Here is a 21,357-nt window from a genome sequence, read left to right on the forward strand (position 1 = left end):
AACATGTACTTCTTTATTTTTTTTAACTGCCTTATGTTCAAACCATACAGTAACATTATGGAAATGTTGTGCAGCTGACCGATTGGCTCATTTCCCAGATATCAGAGATAATGATTCTCTCTCTCTCTACTGACAATTTACCCCAGTGTTTTACCCAAAAGGCTCAGACTTTTATTTTTCCCCTGTATGGGGAAGTGTCTCACTGGGCCATGGCTCCGGTGGACCTGCTCTGACTTGGAGCCAAGGCAAGGCTATGGGTACTTTTCAGCTGTCATTTACATAAGTGGCTAACTGTGAACTTTAACACCTTCTCACAAAAGCAACGATCTTGAATGATGCCGAGTTTGTGGATTATGCTCGCCACAAGTCATTAGTGACGAACTCCTGATGAAAACACAATAATAGCACTAGAGCATTAACATAAAACACTGGTGAGACCCAGGTGTGGGAGTAAGTCTAGATGGAAAAGTGCCCACATCACCAACGAACTATCTTGGTCCAAACATACCAAGACAGTCATGAAGAGGCCACGACAAAACCTTTTGCCCCACAGGAGACTGAAAAGATTTTGCATGGGCCCCCAGATCCTCAAAAGGTTCTACAGCTGCACCATCGAGAGCATCCTGACCGGTTGCATCACCGCCTGGTATGGCGCTACAAAGGGTAGTGAGAATGGCCCAGTACGTCACTGGGGCCAAGCTTCCTGCCATCCAGGACCAATATAATAGGTGGTGTCAGAGGAAAGTCCATAATATTGTCAGAGACTCCAGTCACCCAAGTTATAGACTGTTTTCTCTGCTACCGCACGGCAAGCGGTACCGGGGTGCCAAGTCTAGGACCAAAAGTCTCCTCAACAGCTTCTACCCCCAAGCCATTAGACTGCTGAACAATTCATAAAAATCGCCACCAGACAATTTACATTGACCCCCCTCTTGTACACTGCTGCTACTCGCTGTTTGATTGTTACCTATGCATAGACAATTTGCCCCCACCTACATGTACAGATTATTCTTATTGTGTTACTTTTAATTATTACTTCTTTTTTTTGCCTACTTGGTAAATAATTTATTCTTCTTGAACTGTTTGTTAAGGGCTTGTAAGTAAGCATTTCACGGTAAAGTCTACACTTGTTTTATTCGGCGCATGTAGCAAATGAAGTTTGATTTGCTGGCTGCTGGCTTTAATCTCATTCATCTTCCCTGACATGAAACCCCCTACAACCATTTCCTGCCATCAGGCTTTGGCATTTATTAACAACATTTCTAAATCTCTCTTTCTCTCTCTGGCAGAGACAGGCAGGCAGGCAGGCAGGCAGGCAGGCAGGCATGCAGACAGGCAATACTCACGTTCTATCGTAGCTGGAATGGATGGGTCAGCTGGAATAAGCATGTGAGAATCAGCCAGACAATACACACGTTTGTTCCAAATATCTAGTCTCATACCTGCTCTTTATATGTAAATTATATGCATTACAGATATAGTCTATAGTTGGAATACCTGATCTTATAGGTGTGGCTTGTCTGTCTCAATGTGTCATAGGAGCGTCTACTTACGTATGCATGTCAGTGTTGGGAGTGTCCACTGAAGAACCTGACCAATCCGTTTGCACTTGGTGAGATTGGAGGTTCCCGCCTTCCTCACATAGCCATCCACACACTGGTAGCGCAGAGATTCGTTTTCTTGATAACTATCCCTCGTGTTCAGGGGCTTGGTGAGATTCCAATGAGACAGGGGTGGGCACACGTCTGAGGGGTGATGAGAAGGTGACTAAGTAAATAAGGTGTGTTCCCATAATACTGGGGTGGAACCAAAGCCTCAGTGGTGCAGACAACACACTGACACTGACACTGACTCAACTCCAGCCACTTTAATAATGGGAATTGATGGGAAATGATGTAAATATATCACTAGCCACTTTAAACAATGCTACCTTATATAATGTTACTTACCCTACATTATTCATCTCATATGCATACGTATATACTGTACTCTATATCATCGACTGCATCCTTATGTAATACATGTATCACTAGCCACTTTAACTATGCCACTTTGTTTACATACTCATCTCATATGTATATACTGTACTCGATACCATCTACTGTATCTTGCCTATGCTGCTCTGTACCATCACTCATTCATGTATCCTTATGTACATATTCTTTATCCCCTTACACTGTGTAAAAGACAGTAGTTTTGGAATTGTTAGTTAGATTACTTGTTGGTTATTACTGCATTGTCGGAACTAGAAGCACAAGCATTTCGCTACACTCGCATTAACATCTGCTAACCATGTGTATGTGACAAATAAAATTGGATTTGATTTGAACATTTTGGGGGACCAATTTTGTCTTGGGGGGGAATGCATGGAGACTTTTATTTCCCTCACCAGCTTTAAACATCTGCTATCTGAGCAGCTAACCGATCGCTGCAGCTGTACACAGTCCATCGGTAAATAGCCCACCCAATTTACCTACCTCATCCCCATACTGTTTTTATTTATTTACTTTTCTGCTCTTTTGCACACCAGTATCTCTACCTGCAAATGACCATCTGATCATTTATCACTCCAGTGTTAATCTGCAAAATTGTAATTGTTCACCTACCTCCTCATGCCTTTTGCACACACTGTGTATATACTCTTTTTTTCTACTGTGTTATTGACTGGTTTATTGTTTACTCCATGTGTAACTCTGTGTTGTTGTCTGTTCACACTGCTATGCTTTATCTTGGCCAGGTCGCAGTTGTAAATGAGAACTTGTTCTCAACTAGCCTACCTGGTTAAATAAAGGTGAAATAAAATAAACAAATTCTGCATTTTAAAGCCCCATTGCATTTGTTATCATATTATTCTGTTTAACAATTAAGTACCTGCTGTAATAGTTGTCCACTCAAATTGTCCAAAATAAACTATTTTTCAATCAATAATTGTGCTAGGACTGTCTGGGAGTGGTCTGAGTGGGGAGGGAAGGGCACCTAAGTAGTGCCACAATGTTAACAACAATGTGGCTCAATCCACCAGAGCGGAGGGATATGGCATCAGAAAATGAGCTGTTATTGGTCAACTAACATACCATCTGGTAATGTCACCAGGCAAGCCTAAACTCCATCCATGTAACATTTGCTGATTAGAAGGTCCTGTGAAGATTTTGTGGATTGTATTTTCAACTAGCAACTATTATCATTTCATTATCACAAAAACAAAATCACTTTTACAGTGTTAGTATCTTCAGTTGTAGCATAATATAATACATAATTTAAAAAAATACTAATTTTGACTGCACTAGGCAGTGTTTGCTATTACTCATGGGCTGCCGTCCAAACACTTAAAAGACACACCCTCGTCCACTTACTGTACCCTTGCCTTATGCCCTTCCACTTACTGTATCCTCAAATTATGCCCTTGGGGGAAATCCCCGTTGCCATCTTGGAGGGCGGGTCCAAATAATTAGCCAAGCAAGGGAAGTTTGCAATGTAAGACCCCCAGCCCTCGTTTTTAGTCGGCTTTGCGAGTGTACAATTATGTTCACTCCAGGGCCTGAAACCCCCCATAATTCAATTCGCGACCATTGTACATCTGCTAAGAAAAGTCTGTGAACACTTTACAACAACAATGGAGAAATCAACATACAAGTGTAAGTAAAAACGAATGCAAATAAGTTAGAAAGTGTGTTCCTAATGCACGTGACTGCACAAACACGTCTCGTAAAAGTAAATATGTTTTTGTTTGGTTATCTTTTGAGAAATACATTTTTTTCCCTCTTCAGAAGCTAGGCAGGCTAACGTTGGTTAGCAAATTATTTTGCTAGCTATAATACAGTAGGCATATATTAATAATTATTTAATACAAGTAGACATGCACTCAATTGACTGTTGTGCATATAAAGTACCTGGTGGCTGAAAACACAATCATCGCAGGATGAACGAGTGACAAATGTCCAGCCAATTAAAAATCATTCCTACCTCCCTCGCCCCTTGCCCCTTGCCCTGTCAGTGTATACTCGTCAAACTCGTCAAATTTGAGGGCTGAGGGGATAGGGTGTGTCTTTTAAGTGTTTGGACCTCAGCCAAGGTCTCTCTGGAAGATTAGTAGAAAACAGGATCACATATGGTGTTTTTTGGTAGTCTTAAAAATCTTCATGGTATCAAAAGTATACACCTCACACACATATGGTTATTGACACAAATTGAAGAAGACACCTGTACCATGTCAGATATTGAGTTGAAATGGAGTCTTGAGTTTACATCCCAATATTACACTTGAACTTTCTGTCCAAAAAGGATGCAGAAAAATGTATCCATGCTTTTGTTACTTCTAGGTTAGACTACTGCCATGATTTACTTTCCGGCTACCTGGATAAAGCACTAAATAAACTTCAGTTAGTGCTAAATACGGCTGCTAGAATCCTGACTAGAACCAAAAAATGTGATCATATTACTCCAGTGCTAGCCTCCCTATACTGGCTTCCTGTTAAGGCAAGGGTTGATTTCAAGGTTTTACTGCTAACCTACAAAGCATTACATGGACTTCCTCCTACCTGTCTTTATGATTTGGTCCTGCCGTACATACCTACACGTACGCTACGGTCACAAGACGCAGGCCCCCTAATTGTCCCTAGAATTTCTAAGCAAACAGCTGGAGGCAGGGCTTTCTCCTATAGAGCTCCATTTTTATGGAATGGTCTGCCTACCCATGTGAGAGACGCACATGTCCGGGGGTATCATCGGATGGGGCCACAGTGTCTCCTGACCGCTCCTGTCTCAGCCTCCAGTATTTATGCTGCAGTATTTATGCTGGTCATTTATGAACATTTGAACATCTTGGCCATGTTCTGTTAAAATCTCCACCCGGCACAGTCAGAAGAGGACTGGCCACCCCTCATAGCCTGGTTCCTCTTTAGGTTTCTTCCTAGGTCCCGACCTTTCTATAGAGTTTTCCTAGCCACCGTGCTTCTACACCTGCATTGCTTGCTGTTTGGGGTTTTAGGCTGGGTTTCTGTACAGCACTTTGAGATATCAGCTGATGTACGAAGGGCTATATAAATACATTTTATTTGATTTGAATACACAACACAGAAGCTCAAAACATATAAACCCCTAGTTTGTTTTTGAGGTGTCCATGAAGACCACTACTCAAAGATGCTCTGTTGGTCAATATTTCCCTTCAGTGAATCCCTATCATCTTGTCAACAAGCATATATCTTATACCAATCTGTCTCTATAGGCTTTTATTCATAACAAGTCCAGGCATCAAATCTTCTGTTTCTGTAGCATGAAGCCTCTTGATGTACAAGTATACCCCCTAATCTGTCACAGGGCCTTACCCCGAATCCACTCCTTAATGCTGTGTGCCAAGAAGAGAGGAAATAGGTCCCATTTATAGTCTTCGGTAGAACTCCCAATCTCAGGCGGGCACTTTAACCACAAGGCCGCTGAGGTGGTTCCAGGTGTATTTACATTTAAAAAATCTCTCCAAAATGTATTTAAAAATAAATAAATCTTTGTATCAATTTCTAAAACGTATATTTAAAAAAAAGTATTGCCAAAATGACATTCTTTGATTATAGACAATAACGTTTTCATGTTTTTATGAGTGTTTGAGTTTGGTCTCTGTCTGCTTAGACTGCTTTCAGGGTAAGGAAACATGGTTTCTTTCAGCATTTCCAAAACAGGGACTAGTGATTAGGCCTTCTTCCTCTGGGGACCATTTGGGAATGAAATAATTGACCATCACTTTTTTATTAAAAACATAAATTTTTCTTTACATCTACAACCCTAACACATAGGCTATGGTTGGTTTAAGATAGTAATAACATGGACAATCAAGCTTTTTGATTCTCTATTTTAGGTCACCTGGTAGTGTCTGAAACAAATGTGTAAAAAGGATTTGATGAAACTGCAATAAATAACACACAAATACACTGAGTGTACAAAACATTATTGAGTTGCACCCCCTTTCGCCCTCAGAACAGTCTCAATTCGTTGGGGCATGGAATCTACAAGGTGTTGAAAGCGTTCCACAGGGAAGCTTGCCCATGCTGAATGCTTCCCACAGTTGTGTCAAGTCCGGTGGATGTCCTTTGGGTGGAGGACCATTCTTGATCCAGCACCTGGCACCTACTACCATACCTCGTTCAAAGGCACTTAAATATTTTGTCTTGACCATTCATCCTCTGAATGGCACAAAATACACAATCCATGTCTCAATTGACTCAAGGCTTAAAAATCATTCTTTAACCCGTCTCCTCCCCTTCACCTACACTGATGGAAGTGGATATCAATAAGGGATCATAGCTTTCACCTGGTCAGTCTATGTCATGGTTCCATGTAGAACCCTTTCGCTAGAGGGAACCAAAATGTGTTCTACCTGGAACCAAGAAGGGTTCTATAAATGGTTATCCTATGGGAAATGCCAAAGAACCCTTTTAGGTTCTAGATAACATATTTTAAGAGTGTTGTTCAATGTATGCAGATGGCAGCCACCAACCACAAGCACACACACACACACGTGTTTTTTATTTAAAGAAGAAAAAAATTATCTCCGATTTATTTTAAACTAGCATTTGGTTAAATGTTATTTCGAACGGTAAATGTGTGCTTATAGTATTGTTTTATTTGGTAAGTGTGGTATAAACCGCGTTTATAAACGCAACAGAATAAAAGTTGGTGTTATTTTGTTGCCGTAGCTAGTTGACGAGCTAGCAGCAAGCAAGGGATACGAACGTTGCCACTGAGCACCGCAAACGAACATAAAGAACGAACTAATCGAACGAACGACTGGATCGCTTATTTAGCTAGATAAATAGTTTTGCTGCTAGCAAACCTACTTATATGAGGATAAATATCGAACTAGCAACCAAAATATGAAAAAGTATTCATTCGTTTATTTTTTAAATTATACGTTAAAAAAAATATATTATACCTGTAAATGTGTGGTTTCTTTGGCAACTGTACTATAAGCGGGATAAACAACGCCGTTCTGTAAAATACATTGGGAAAATCATTCGCAAAGGGACGACGTTTATCCCTTACTATACATAATTGTAACAGACAAAATGTACTGACCTGGACTGACAGTATTGAGTCGACACACTTTGACGATAAGAAGGAGATAAAGGAGACGCAGCCGCATGACCCTGGAGCCTGCTATTCCAATGTTTAAATAAAGGACTCACTTTCAAGTCTCTCTGATGATGAACTAAGTCACGGGAAAATAATATGCCACTCCGAACGTTTGATATGGTCTGTGTTAACGCCGCAAACCTTTCATCCACATTACATGTGTAGCTCCCACTTTGGCACTTTCACTTTCATTCTCAATCAGTGACGGCTACTATTACAACCTGGACTCAGGGGTCGACGAAACATAGTAAATGTAAATCTTCAATATTAAAATGAGTATGATATGTTACGTTTCCTATGGTATGTATTGATTTGTGGATTTCCATCCATTTTGTATAGCTAGGTCCCTAACGTTATCAGTTAAATAAAGGTTAAATAAAAATTATAATAAATTAAAAACCTAGAGGTTAGGATTTGGGGTTAGCTAACATCCTAAGTAATGCCGAAGTAGCTAAAAAGTATTGAGTAGTTGCAAAGCTGATAATTAGATAAAATGCCAAAGTTACCCTTTGCTACCCTTTGAATGCTAGACATGGCTTGTGTTGGTTTGAATTCCAATATACAATCATTAATTCAAATTGTAAGACTGTGTCATAGATTGTTATAACTAACCAAAGATAGACCACAGAAACATCGAAGGGACAGCAGTGGAGAAGGTGGAACATTTTAAATTCAAGCCCCTAAACAGGAATGCATTTAAAAAAAAATACAAATAAGAAATAAAAGGAACAAGTAATTAAAGAGCAGCAGTAAAATAACAATAGTGAGACTATATACAGACTATATATCAAAAGAAGATTCTCAAAATGGAAAAGTTTAATGGGAATATATTATTAACCTTTATTTAACTAGGTAAATCAGTTAAGAACAAATTCTTATTTTCAATGGCAGCCTAGGAACAGTGGGTTAACTGCCTGTTCAGGGGCAGAACAACATATTTGTACCTTGTCAGCTCGGGGGCAACCTTCTGGTTACTAGTCCAACGCTCTAACCACAAGGCGACCCTGCCAGCCCATGACTGTGGAAGCGATGTGAAGGTTAAGTGCTGTAATTGTGGGGGAGAACACCTTTATTTACTAGGCAAGTCAGTTAAGACAGTGCAGCATTTTGTGCAGCATTTTGTGGATGCCAGGTACAGAGAGAGGCCAGAGAGGCTAGAGAGGGTCAGATATATCGGATTAGTCATAATGTATCGTACGCAGAGGCCGTAAAACAGATTGCTAGAACTACAGTGAGGACTGATGGAGCTTACCTGTAGTAAATGGACCTACTTTTGGGGCTGGTGCTTCTGATGGTCCTGGCATGGTTTCGAGGCCTGTTCAGAAATCTCATGCTCATTAATGTGCAAGGTGTGTTAAACAATAGGGTCCCGTCCTCCCAGGCCTGCATGATGTAGGATCAGACAGGGCAAAGTAGTGGAATAGTGGTGAGTGTAGGGATAGTTGGTATGGTCATTTTTCTTGCCATTTCCCTATCCTTTCCCATTTTGTGTTACAAAGTGTAATTAATTCACACTTCAGAACAGTAGGCAGAAACACAGGGCTAGAAAAGAGAAATAGATTAGTAGGAGGCTGTAACCGGCCTCACACTCCAGTATCGTAGGTGGCAGTGTATGTACCCTGCAGCTGGTTGCGGTCCGCTAATACATTTTTAAAGAAGAAGAAATTGACCATTTTTTATGACGTTTATTGTATCGATTTGGAAGTCCATGTAGATATATGTGCTGATAAAAAGGCACCTATTCACGCATTACAACGATTTATTTGGCTACTAGTTATATTTTATAAGGTGAGTATTTGAGTCTTATTTGGAAAGGGGGAAATATTGTTAGTGTGCCTCTGCGACAAAATACCTATACAATTGTTGTTAATCGTTAGTAACGCGTTAGCTAGCGCTGGCTACGTCCTTACAAATGTAATGTATTTCGTTTTTAAATCTACTGGACTGTCTTTGGTAATGGTCTGCTCAGTGTATTGTGTGATGTGCGGTCGTGTAGTTGCAATCCAAACGACAGCTCTAACTATCTATGTCAGTTATCTATTTTATTTGACACTGCTTTTATTTACAGGTCTATTTATCCTGCCACTGCCAGGACTATTTTTAAGGGAAACACTCTTTTCACGCCACTTCGATACAAAGTTATTTTCTTAGCCGGTTAGGAGAGCCTTTTCGCTAACCCTTTTCCTAACATTAAGCTCAGTGTCTGAACCGGCTAGGTTAATTCTCCTGACATACGAAGTAAAGTATTATAATTTACTGCGTACGTTCCCCTAACCTGCAACGAAAAAGTTACTTCGGTATCGAAGTGGGGTGACCATAGTGTTTCCCGTGTCTTTAAACTCTGAGAACCATGTCGCTTTACGATGACATGGGCGTCGGGAGTGCGACCAGTGACACCAAGACCGAGGGCTGGTCCAAGAATTTTAAGCTACTGCAGTCACAGCTGAAAGTAAAAAAAGCAGCTCTGACTCAAGCTAAGGTGGGTTCCAATGGCACTGCAGGTTGATGAAAGCTTGTTTCAGAAATGACTCAAAGCTATGTTTACCAAAGCATCCCTAGCCATATCTATGAACCTTGTCTCCACATCCAGAGGTATGGATGATGTGTTGTGTGTGTTCCCTATAGAGTCAGCGGATGAAGCAGGGTACTGTCCTGGCTCCAGTCATCGACTTAAAGAGAGGAGGTTCCGCTGATGACAGACAGATAATAGACACACCCCCACACATTGCAGCAGGACTCAAGGTGAGGGCTGTGTGTGTTTCTGCGACACAAGTATTTGTCAGGGTGTCCCATGTGAAATGTGTGTGACTTATGTGATGTGTGTGTGTGTGTGTGTGTCAGGATACAGCACCCAGCGGGTTCTCCTCGGGGGACGCGCTAATCCCCCTGGCTGATGAGTATGACCCCATGTTCCCCAACGACTACGAGAAGGTGGTGAAGAGACATCGCGAGGAGAGGCAGAGGCAGAGAGAGCAGGAACGACTGAAGGAGATAGAGGAAAGAGAGAAGTACGACCTCTTACCGAACAGCATCAAAGCTACACTTCTAGAACATTCAACAGGATTCTGTTGTTATTGTTGACAGTTAGAATGTTTATAGAATCTTTCACACTGTAGGAATATGGACCTGACGATGACCACATCATTTCAGTCCATGTTCTTCCTTCGTTCTGACCTCATGTGTGCTTCCTGTCCAGAAAGAGGAAGGACCGACACGAGGGCAGCAGCGCTCCGAGCGGATTCTCCCGCTTCCCCGCGGCAGAGGGAGAGTCAGATGAGGAGGAGGAGGACTATGAGAAGGAGAAGAGAAAAAGGAGTGAGTAGACTACTTCTGGTTTCACTGGTCTCCAAATCAAATGCATTTATATACCCCTTCGTACATCAGCTTATGTATCAAAGTGCTGTACAGAAACCCAGCCTAAAACCCAAACAGCAAACAATGCAGGTGTAGAAGCACGGTGGCTAGGAAAAACTCCCTAGAAATGCCAAAACCTAGGAAGAAACCTAGAGCGGAACAAGGTTATGAGGGGTGGCCAGTCCTCTTCTGGCTGTGCCGGGTGGAGATTATAACAGAACATGGTCAAGATGTTCAAATGTTCATAAATGACCAGCACGGTCAAATAATAATAATAATCACAGTAGTTGTCGAGGGTGCAACAAGTCAGCACCTCAGGAGTAAATGTCAGTTGGCTTTTCATAGTCGATCATTGAGAGTATCTCTACCGCTCCTGCTGTCTCTAGAGAGTTGAAAACAGCAGGTCTGGGACAGGTAGCACGTCCGGTGAACAGGTCAGGTTTCCATAGCCGCAGCAGAACAGTTGCAACTGGAGCAGCAGCACTTCCAGGTGGACTGGGGACAGCAAGGAGTCATCATGCCAGGTAGTCCTGAGGCATGATCCTAGGGCTCAGGTCCTCCGAGAGAAAGAAAGAGACAATTAGAGAGAGCATACTTAAATTCACTTCACACAGGACACCGGATAAGACAGGAGAAGTACTCCAGATATAAGAAACTGACCATAGCCCCCCGACACAACTACTGCAGCATAAATACTGGAGGCTGAGACAGGAGGGGTCAGGAGACACTGTGGCCCCATCTAATGATACCCCTGGACAGGGCCAAACAGGCAGGATATAACCCCACCCGCTTTGCCAAAGCATAGCCCCCACACCACTAGAGGGATATCTTCAACCACCAACTTACCATCCTGAGACAAGGCCGAGTGTAGCCCACAAAGATCTCTGCCACGGCACAACCCAAAGGGGGGCGTCAACCCAGACAGGAAGACCACGTCAGCGACTCAACCCACTCAAGTGACGCACCCCTCCTAGCGACGGCATAGAAGAGCACCAGTATGCCAGTAACTCAGCCCCTGTAATAGGATTAGTGGCAGAGAATACCAGTGAAGAGAGGGGACCGGCCAGGCAGAGACAGCAAGGGCGGTTTGTTGCTCCAGAGCCTTTCCGTTCACCTTCACACTCCTGGACCAGACTACACTCAATCATATGACCTACTGAAGAGATGAGTCTTCAGTAAAGACTTAAAGGTTGAGACCGAGTCTGCGTCTCTCACATGGGTAGGCAGAGCATTCCATAAAAATTGAGCTCTATAGGAGAAAGCCCTGCCTCCAGCTGTTTGCTTAGAAATTCTAGGGACAATTAGGGGGCCTGCGTCTTGTATGTGTAGGTATGTGTAGGTATGTACGGCAGGACCAAATCAGAAAGATTGGTAGGAGCAAGCCCATGTAATGCTTTGTAGGTTAGCAGTAAAACCAGCCCTTGCCTTAACAGGAAGCCTGTGTAGGGAGGCTAGCACTGGAGTAATATGATCAAATATTTTGGTTCTAGTCAGGATTCTAGCAGCTGTATTTAGCACTAACTGAAGTTTATTTAGTGCTTTATCCGGGTAGCCAGAAAGTAGAGCATTGCAGTAGTCTAACCCAGAAGTAACAAAAGCATGGATTCATTTTTCTGCATCATTTTTCGACAGAAAGTTTCTGATTTTTGCAATGTTACGTAGTTGGGGAAAAATCTGTCCTTGAAACAGTCTTGATATGTTTGTCAAAAGAGAGATTGGGGTCCAGAGTAACGCCAAGGTCCTTCACAGTTAATTATCAGATTCAACTGAAGATCTCTTTGTTTCTTGGGACCTAGAACAAGCATCTCTGTTTTGTCCGGGCTTAAAAGTAGAAAGTTTGCAGCCATCCACTTCCTTATGTCTGAAACACAGGCCTCTAGCAAGGGCAATTTGGAGGCTTCACTATGTTTCATTGAAATGTACTGCTGTGTGTCATCCGCATAGCAGTGAAAGTTAACCTTATGTTTTGGAATGACTTCCCCAAGAGGTAATAAATATATATATATATATATATATAGTGAAATCAAAAGTGGTCCTAAAACGGAACCTTGAGGAACACTGAAATTTACAGTTGATTTGTTCGGAGGACAAACCATTCACAGAGACAAATTGATATCTTTCTGACAGATAAGATCTGAACCAGACCAGAACTCGTCCGTGTAGACCAATTTGGATTTCCAATCTCCAAAAGAATGTGGTGATCGATAGTATCAAAAGCAGCACTAAGGTCTAGGAGCACGAGGACAGATGCAGAGCCTCAGTCTGACACCATTAAAAGGTTGTTTACCACCTTCACAAGTGTAGTCTTAGTGCTATGATGGGGTCTAAAACCAGACTGAAGCATTTCGTAGCTGCGCAACAGCTTTTTTTTTTTTTTTTAGAGAGAGGAATGGCGCAGGAAGCAGCTCTTTCAGTAGTTTAGTTGGAATAGGGTCCAGTAGGCTCTCCACACTGAGCCTTCACAGCAGGGTTATCATCACTATTATGTGCCATTATTTAGGCAGATGGACTTGTTCTTAACGTAAGGATTTAGGATAATGTTGTGATTACGTCAGGATATGTGGTGACTAGACTGTCCCTTGATTCTTACCCATGTCTCTCTTTTAGGTATGGGTGGAGCTGCCATCGCCCCACCCTCATCGCTCGTGGATAGTAGAGACAGTGAGTCATGGCTCACAGAGGAATTGGTGTCTGTCTGTTTGGGATGTGGGGGAGTTTGTCCAGTAGCTAGCAGTGTTATTCAACATTAGGATGACATTCAACATTCTTGATCAGGATGAGGTGAGTGTGTTAACTGTCTCTCTCTCCCCTCCAGGCTCGTCATACTCCTATGAGGATGAGCTGCGACCCTCCCGTGGTTCTAAAGCAGCCATCCCTCCCCCCATGTACGAGGACTCCGACCGCCCCCGCTCGCCACCTGGCGGTCCCACCAACTCGTTCCTGGCCAACATGGGGTGAGTCTGATACCCCCCCTACTGGGATAGAATGTCCTATTAGTTGTATGTCGTCTCACATACCCAACTCAAAACACAATGGCATCAACCTGTATAGTGCAGCCACTCAGTGTTCTGTTCGTTGGTGTTATCTGATGTTGTGTCCCTGTCTCCCCAGAGGGACCGTGGCCCATAAGATCATGCAGAAGTATGGCTTCCGGGAGGGCCAGGGGCTGGGCAAACACGAGCAGGGTCTCAGCACGGCCCTGTCTGTAGAGAAGACCAGCAAGAGGGGTGGCAAGATCATCATAGGAGACGCCACTGAGAAGAGTAACGCCATACTTCATATCTCACTTTCTGCCGTCTCACTGCCCAGTCTCGCTCTCTCACTCATTTCCCTGTCTCTTTGTCACTCATTCCTGTCTCTCTCAGCTCTCCTGTCTTTCTTTCAGATATCTTTCTTATCATATATATATACACGCCATCTACCCCCCCCCTTCTTTTCTCTTTAACACCAATACTCATGATCTTTCTGCTAGATAAGATAGATATGAGTTTATTGTCATTGGCTCCTCTAGTTACATTAGCCTGTCCAGGTGTTTTTATTTGTATCATGTACTACATAGGCCCAGAATGAATGGTCTTGGTTTCTAGTTCCAAGTCTGTCTATTGTAACGTTATTTGGAGCTGTGTGTTTGGTCATCCTCAGTCAAGATTCCGTTTTTAATTGGTATTTGTCATTCATTGATGATTTTAATCTTCAACATTTGTGAACTTAGTTGTGTGTTCTTTTTTTCCCCGTTTTGTTTGTGTTCGCGTGTGTACGTGTTCCTCTCTAAAGCACCAGGATCCAGTAACCAGACGGCAGCAGCTGAGCCTTTAGGCTGGGGCTCGGCTTCAATAGGTTTGGCACTGTTACATCACTTCCTCCCTACCTTGACGCATCACATCCGGTTTTGCCCCGTGTGTCTTATACAGTTTGCTCATCTCAATGTGTGTCAAGTTTCATTATGGAACTAGTAGCCACATTTATTTTGGGCCTACATTATGATGGTTGATAACCTAGAAAAGATGTGCTAATTGAGTTTAAGGTTAGTGCCTGTAACCCTCTCATCATCTGATAAACTAGCTTTGTTAAAACATCTGTTAAAACATTTAGTTATTTGACCTATTGTTGACATGTTCTGCTCTCTTTCTCCCATCAGTGGACCCCTCCAAGAAGTCAGAGGCCAACCCCCTCACAGAGATCCTCAAATGCCCTACCAAAGTTGTGCTGCTACGGGTGGGTGCTATGTGTGTCTTTGTCTGTGCATGAGTATTTATTGTAAATGATTGTGTGTTTGTTTATGTACATAGGTCCAATAAAGTGTGTGTGTTTTAGAACATGGTGGGCAGAGGAGAGGTGGATGAAGATTTGGAAGGGGAGACCAAAGAAGAGTGTGAGAAATATGGCAAGGTCATCAAGTGTGTCATCTTTGAGGTGAGAGGAATAAGTCTGTCTGTGTATGTATGGTTAACCTCTCTGGGATAATCGGGACAGTAGTTTCCCACCCCGCTAACAGCCAGTGAAAGTGCAGGGTACCAAATTCAAAATAACAAAAATCTCAAAATTAAAATTCCTCAAGCATACAAGTATTTTACACCATTTTAAAGATAAAATTCTCGTTAATCCAGCCACAGTGTCTGATTTCAAAAAGGCTTTACACTGAAAGCACCACAAACGATTATGTTAGGTCACCACCAAGTCACAGAAAAACACAGCCATTTTTCCAGCCAAAGAGAGGAGTCACAAAAAGCAGAAATATAGATAAAATTAATAACTAACCTTTGATGATCGTCATCAGATGACACTCATAGGACTTCATGTTACACAATACATATGTTTTTTTCAATAAAGTGCATATTTATATCCAAAAATCTAATTTTACATTGGCGTGTTATGTTCAGTAGTTCCAAGACATGCAGTGCTTTTGCAGAGAGCCACATCAATTCACAGAAATACTCATAATAAACATTGATTAAAGATACAACTATTATGCATGGAACTTTAGATAATGCAACCACTGTGTCAGATTTCAAAACAACTTTACGGAAAAAGCACACCATGCAATAATCTGAGTATGGCGCTCAGAGACCAAAACAGCCAAAGAGATATCCGCCATGTTGTGTAGTCAACATTAGTCAGAAATAGCATTATAAATATTCACTTACCTTTGATGATCTTCATCAGAATGCACTCCCAGGAATCCCAGTTCCACAATAAATGTTTGATTTGTTCGATAAAGTTCATAATTTATGTCCAAATACCTTCCTTTGTTAGGGCGTTTGGTAAACAAATCCAAACGTGTGTGCAAGTTCAGCCGAAAGGTTGGACGAAAATTCCAAAAAGTTATATTACAGGTTGTAGAATCATGTCAAACTAAGTATAGAATCAATCTTTAGGATGTTTTTAACATAAATCTTCAGTAATGTTCCAACCGGAGAATTCCTTTGTCTGTAGAAAAGCAATGGAGCGCGAGATAACTCTCACATGACCGCACGTCAATAGCTCGTGCCTCTCTGCCAGACCTCTGACTCATTCCCCTCTCATTCGGCCCCACTTCACAGTAGAAGCATCAAACAAGGTTCTAAAGACTGTTGACATCATCCAGTGGATGCCTTAGGAAGTGCAACATGACCAATATCCCACTATCTTCAATAGGGAATGAGTTGAAAAACGACCAACCTCAAAATCCAACCAGGAAGTGGGAAATCTTTCTCAGGTTTTCACCTGCCATATGAGTTCTGTTATACTCACAGACATCATTCAAACAGTTTTAGAAACTTCAGAGTGTTTTCTATCCAAAAATACTAAATATATGCATATGCTAGCTTTTATGGCTGAGTAGCAGGCAGTTTACTCTGGAAACCTTATTCATCCAAGCGACTCAATACTGCGCCCCAGTCACCAAGAAGTTAAGTGCTTAGTCATATTGTGTTGACTAATTAAGCAATAAGGCCCAAGGGGGTGTGGTATATGGCGAATGTACCACAGCTAAGGGCTGTTCTTATGCACAACGCAACGTGGAGAGCCTAGACACAGCCCTTAGCCGTGGTATATTGGCCATATATCACAAACCCCTGAGGTGCCTTATTGCTATTATAAACTAGTTACCAACTTAGTTAGAGCAGCAAAAATACATATTTTGTCGTACCCGTGGTATACGGCTGTCTGATATACCACGGCTGTCAGCCAAACAGCATTTGGGGCTCGAACCACCCAGTTTATAATATGTATTAAACTGTGTTCTCCTCAGATTGCCCAGGTGACAGATGATGAAGCAGTGAGGATATTTCTGGAGTTTGAAAGAGTCGAGTCTGCCATCAAAGGTTAGTAGAACACGTTAGGTTGTACTATGTGTTTGTGCATGTCCTTGAGGTTTCTGTAAGATGTGTGTGTGCTTGTTTGTCTGTATAACTATAACGTATGTGTGTGTCTAACGAAGGTTGCGTATGTAACCACGGTTATGTGAGCTATATGGATCACTCCAATATATTGGTATCACTCCGCGGCGGAGGGATACATCCGAGGTGAGGATTTACACATTTACTCCCAAAGAGCTGGTCTGTTGTTCTCACTGACCGTGTCCGCTTCTCATAGGCAGCCAGTGCCCGCACAGGGCACAGCATGCCAGAGGGAGGCCCAGACTCCCTTGCCACTGCCGGGGGGTCGTAAGCAGAACCTTCAGGAGGAATGAAGGGTTGGCATGGAGAGATATACTCCTCCCACCGTGGTCCATCCGGTAGCACTCAGAACTTAACGCAAGAGCATGGAGCTCACCCACCCTCTTCATGGAAGTAATCACTACCGAGAAAGCCACCTTCATAGAGAGGTGTTTCAGAGAGGCAGACTCCAACGGTTCGGCTTTGCCAAAGCTGCCACATCCAGATCCCAGCTCACCGTTGAGCAGGTCCTAGCTGGACGCAGGTGACAAGCCCCCTTCATAAACCTGGAGAACAAGGGATATCGCCCCACCGGCCTGTCCATCCACCCCACATGCCAGGCAGATGTAGTGGCCAAATACCCTCTCAGAGTAGAGGCTGCCAAGCCCTCATCCAAGCGAGACTGCAGGTATTGGAGGATATATTGCACCCTGCATGAATCGGGCACACCCTCAATACCAGTGCACCAAGAACAGAACAACCGCCAGCGTAACTGGTATGCCGCGGTTGTTGCCGGTGCCCTTGTGCTCTGCATGGTGTTCATTACGCCCTCCTGTAGTCCTAACATGGACCATTGGTGCCGTTCAGCAGCCAAGCCCAGAGACTGAGGCAGTGTTGTCTCGGACGACACAGAATTCCCCGGCAGGTCGGGTCTCAGGGGCAGTTGCCAAGATGTCCCAGACAACAGGGACAGGAGAAGGCTGAACCAGGGTCGTCTGGGCCAGTATGAGGCCACCAGCAGCAGACGATGCTCCCTCGTCCTGGTCCTGTCCAACACGGCCTGGATCAGGGGAAAAGGGGGGAATGCATAAAGCTCCAGCCCTGGCCAATCGTGAGCCAGAGTATCCAAGCCCAGAGGCCCTGGTGGATCTGACATGGGGCACCACAGGGGGCAATGTGCATTGCCCAGGGAGGTGAACAGGTCCACCTGTGCCCTCTCAAACTTGTCCCACAGGTGCTGCACGACCTGGGGATGTAGGCTCCATTCCCAAGGTGGCAGGCCCTCCCTCGAGAGCATATCCGCTGCCACATTCAGGAAGCTAGACATCCCTGAGCCCAGAGAAGGAGCTCACGTGCCACAAGATGGAGGCGGTGGGACCTCAGTCCACCCTGATGGTTGATGTAAGCCACCACTGTGGTGTTGTCCGTTCTCACCAGGACATGTCTTCCCTTCAGAAGCTGGAAGGAAAGACCGCAGAGCCAGCAGTACAGCTCAGAACTCTAGTGTATTGATGTGCCTGCCGCTCTAAGGGAGTAGCCAACAGTCGTTGACCGACCTGCCCTTGGTCACCCCCCCGTCCCCAGGCAATCTGGGAGGCATCTGTGTTTTCCACCATAATTTGCAAAAAAATTCATAAAAAATCCTACAATGTGATTTTCTGGATTTTTTTTCTTCTCATTTTGTCTGTCATAGTTGAAGTGTACCTATGATGAAAATTACAGGCCTCTCATCTTTTTAAGTGGGAGAACTTGCACAATTGGTGGCTGACTAAATACTTTTTTTGCCCCACTGTATATTGTGTGTGTGTGTGTGTATTGTGTGTGTGTAATTGTGTTTGTGTATAACTGTTGGGTGTGTGTGTGTGTATATAATTATGTGTGTGTGTGTAACTGGTTGGTGTGTGTATCACTGTTACGTCTGTAATAAGGCTAATGCAGGGGCCAGTTTAAATGGGTTGTCCCAGATCAGAAAGCAGGTGAGACTGTCCCCCCAGGTGTTACATCACAGCTGTCCTGGTAACCCCCTGTCCATCCACGCACGCCGTTACATCACATCCTCCAAAGGAACAGAAACACGGCCTACATAATATATACACCCTAGACAGGGCCGGACACACACACACCCTGTTCATTTCTGTAGAGGATAGATAATGATACTAATACCTGACTGGACACACACATTGTTACTATTGTTTTCCAAGTGTTTTGACTTTATTTATACAGTAAGGAATTCAAAGGGGGAGACAGGCAAGTGGTATAGAAACCATGGGAAGGGTGGGCACTGGGCTTGAACCCCGGTGTCTGGTGAAGAGGCGTGACTTATGCCGGGTGGTGTTACCAATACACCACGTCTCTGCACATGTATCCATATTTTGTCCACACATGTGCCTGTTTTACTGGGACTGTCCCGGCATTGGTGTTAGGATGTATAGATACTTGTCATCACTGCTCAAACACACACGCCCCCATGAGGTTATGTGCCTAATGTTGATAAGGAACTCTCACACAGCGTCCATCTCACTAGTGTAGACTGGGTGTGTGTTTGAACTCTGCCTCCAGGACTGTTTGTTGTTTACCTGTGACGTTCTTTCGAAGGAGAAACTCCTGGGAACTTGGGTGATGTCCCGGCTGTGTTTTCCAGTGTTTGAATACCAGGAAATACCAAAGCCTCTGATAGCCACAACGTTTTAGTTTTTCATGCTTTTATAAACATGAATTACTGTCCATGATGAAAACACTGTAGACTATCAAAGAGGAGCAACATCCCATAGACTGTGTTAGGATGACCGTATGTTTGTTCACTGTCCAAACTAACAAAATTACCCAATTCCTCACTAGTCTTCACTCAAGGAGACATCGGCAGTGATATTTATTACAGACCTGTCTGGCCTAAGCTGACAGAAAAGTCAAGTCAGTAGTGTTAATAAATAATGTTTGCACAGTAATAATGTTTGTTTCCTGTCTTCTAGCTGTGGTGGATCTGAACGGGAGGTTCTTTGGTGGTCGGGTGGTAAAAGCCTGCTTCTATAACCAGGATAAGTTCCGAGTGTTGGACCTGGGAGAGCAGATGTGAGACACACACACGGTCCAGCCCACCTGAACCATTACGACCCGCCTTATCCATACCCACAGGGACAGAAGAAATGCTCTGACACACACGCACGCGCGCATTGGTAATCACCAGTAGCTCTTTCTGTCTCTGATTAGCCCAAACATTTATACTCTCAACAGCAGCACAGTGTGTCTGTATTTAGTAGAGTTTCACTTGTAGTTTCTGTTTTACCAGCAGAACATTTCTGTATGTGAGGTAATGAACTTGGTCTCTGTGTCCTGATATGAACCTGTACAATTGAAACCTGGAAATAAATGTTCCTTTTGTTTCAAATATTTTGTTTTAATCTCTCACTCTTCTAGGGCAGATCGTAGTCTAGGAAGCCCAGTTTCTTTTTCTCTGACATAAGATACTCTCAGAGGACCAGACCCTCAGCTTTCCATCTTTACATAGCCCGGCACGGTGAGGGGGTACTGGGGCAGTTATGAAAGAAACACAGCCCTCCCCCTCTAGCCTCATTCAGATCTTATGTAAAACAGACAGGGGGCATAGGAGAGTTAGAGGACTGTCATAATGACAAATCTCTGGAGGATTAAATCAGAACAAATTAATTCCGATATGGTAATACACAGAAATGAGCTAATTCATAGAAAGGGAATTAAATTGACGTGGACTCTCTCTACTCTCAGATTTTATGACTAACCTCAAATTAAGGTTAGATACATAGAAACTAGTGAAGGATGCTGAGGGAGAACGGCTCATAATGGCTGGAACCGTGTGAATGGAATGGCATCAAGCACATGGAAACCATGTACAGTGCCTTGCGAAAGTATTCGGCCCCCTTGAACTTTGCGACCTTTTGCCACATTTCAGGCTTCAAACATAAAGATATAAAACTGTATTTTTTTGTGAAGAATCAACAAGTGGGACACAATCATGAAGTGGAACGACATTTATTGGATATTTCAAACTTTCTTAACAAATCAAAAACTGAAAAATTGGGCGTGCAAAATGATTCAGCCCCCTTAAGTTAATACTTTGTAGCGCTACCTTTTGCTGCGATTACAGCTGTAAGTCGCTTGGGGTATGTCTCTATCAGTTTTGCACATCGAGAGACTGAAATTTTTTCCCATTCCTCCTTGCAAAACAGCTCGAGCTCAGTGAGGTTGGATGGAGAGCATTTGTGAACAGCAGTTTTCAGTTCTTTCCACAGATTCTCGATTGGATTCAGGTCTGGACTTTGACTTGGCCATTCTAACACCTGGATATGTTTATTTTTGAACCATTCCATTGTAGATTTTGCTTTATGTTTTGGATCATTGTCTTGTTGGAAGACAAATCTCCGTCCCAGTCTCAGGTCTTTTGCAGACTCCATCAGGTTTTCTTCCAGAATGGTCCTGTATTTGGCTCCATCCATCTTCCCATCAATTTTAACCATCTTCCCTGTCCCTGCTGAAGAAAAGCAGGCCCAAA

The 21,357-nt window shown here is 43.3% G+C and overlaps 2 protein-coding genes across 5 annotated transcripts in view; one reads left to right on the plus strand and one right to left on the minus strand.

The window, feature by feature from the left end:
• Positions 1 to 8,073, minus strand: part of il15ra (interleukin 15 receptor subunit alpha) — a 23,117-nt gene extending 15,044 nt beyond the window's left edge. For both annotated transcript variants that reach the window (XM_035784372.2, XM_035784370.2), the window contains exons 1-3: positions 7,066 to 8,073; positions 1,554 to 1,745; positions 1,347 to 1,376 (exon numbers count right to left, since the gene is read on the minus strand). In XM_035784372.2, the coding sequence (XP_035640265.1) occupies positions 1,347 to 1,376; positions 1,554 to 1,745; positions 7,066 to 7,132 (289 nt within the window). In that variant the 5' untranslated portion in view covers positions 7,133 to 8,073. The remainder of the gene's footprint in view (positions 1 to 1,346; positions 1,377 to 1,553; positions 1,746 to 7,065) is intronic.
• Positions 3,493 to 20,217, plus strand: rbm17 (RNA binding motif protein 17). 3 transcript variants are annotated; one of them, XM_035784369.2, is made up of 13 exons: positions 3,493 to 3,635; positions 9,191 to 9,601; positions 9,748 to 9,864; positions 9,964 to 10,130; positions 10,319 to 10,437; positions 13,084 to 13,137; positions 13,292 to 13,430; positions 13,588 to 13,739; positions 14,251 to 14,313; positions 14,615 to 14,691; positions 14,791 to 14,889; positions 16,706 to 16,778; positions 19,802 to 20,217. In XM_035784369.2, the coding sequence occupies exons 2-13, from the start codon at positions 9,473 to 9,475 to the stop codon at positions 19,903 to 19,905; spliced, it is 1,293 nt and encodes a 430-aa protein (XP_035640262.1). In that variant the 5' UTR covers positions 3,493 to 3,635; positions 9,191 to 9,472; the 3' UTR covers positions 19,906 to 20,217. The 3 variants fall into 3 exon arrangements, with proteins under 3 accessions (XP_035640262.1, XP_052316233.1, XP_035640261.1); XM_052460273.1 differs by having other exon boundaries at positions 3,499 to 3,635; positions 9,469 to 9,601; XM_035784368.2 differs by lacking the exon at positions 3,493 to 3,635 and adding an exon at positions 8,764 to 8,910.
• The last annotated feature ends 1,140 nt before the right edge of the window (positions 20,218 to 21,357 follow it).

Source organism: Oncorhynchus keta, chromosome 13 (assembly GCF_023373465.1).
Source record: "Oncorhynchus keta strain PuntledgeMale-10-30-2019 chromosome 13, Oket_V2, whole genome shotgun sequence".
In the NCBI taxonomy this organism is placed as follows: Eukaryota; Metazoa; Chordata; class Actinopteri; order Salmoniformes; family Salmonidae; genus Oncorhynchus; species Oncorhynchus keta.

Excerpts from the sequence above, each read along its gene's own strand:
- rbm17 (XM_035784369.2), top strand. The coding sequence starts at position 9,473 with ATGTCGCTTTACGATGACATGGGCGTCGGGAGTGCGACCAGTGACACC. Across the intron at positions 13,138-13,291 it reads GCTCGTGGATAGTAGAGACA|GCTCGTCATACTCCTATGAG; the intron begins GTGAGTCATGGC and ends TCTCCCCTCCAG. Across the intron at positions 14,890-16,705 it reads TCAAGTGTGTCATCTTTGAG|ATTGCCCAGGTGACAGATGA; the intron begins GTGAGAGGAATA and ends TGTTCTCCTCAG.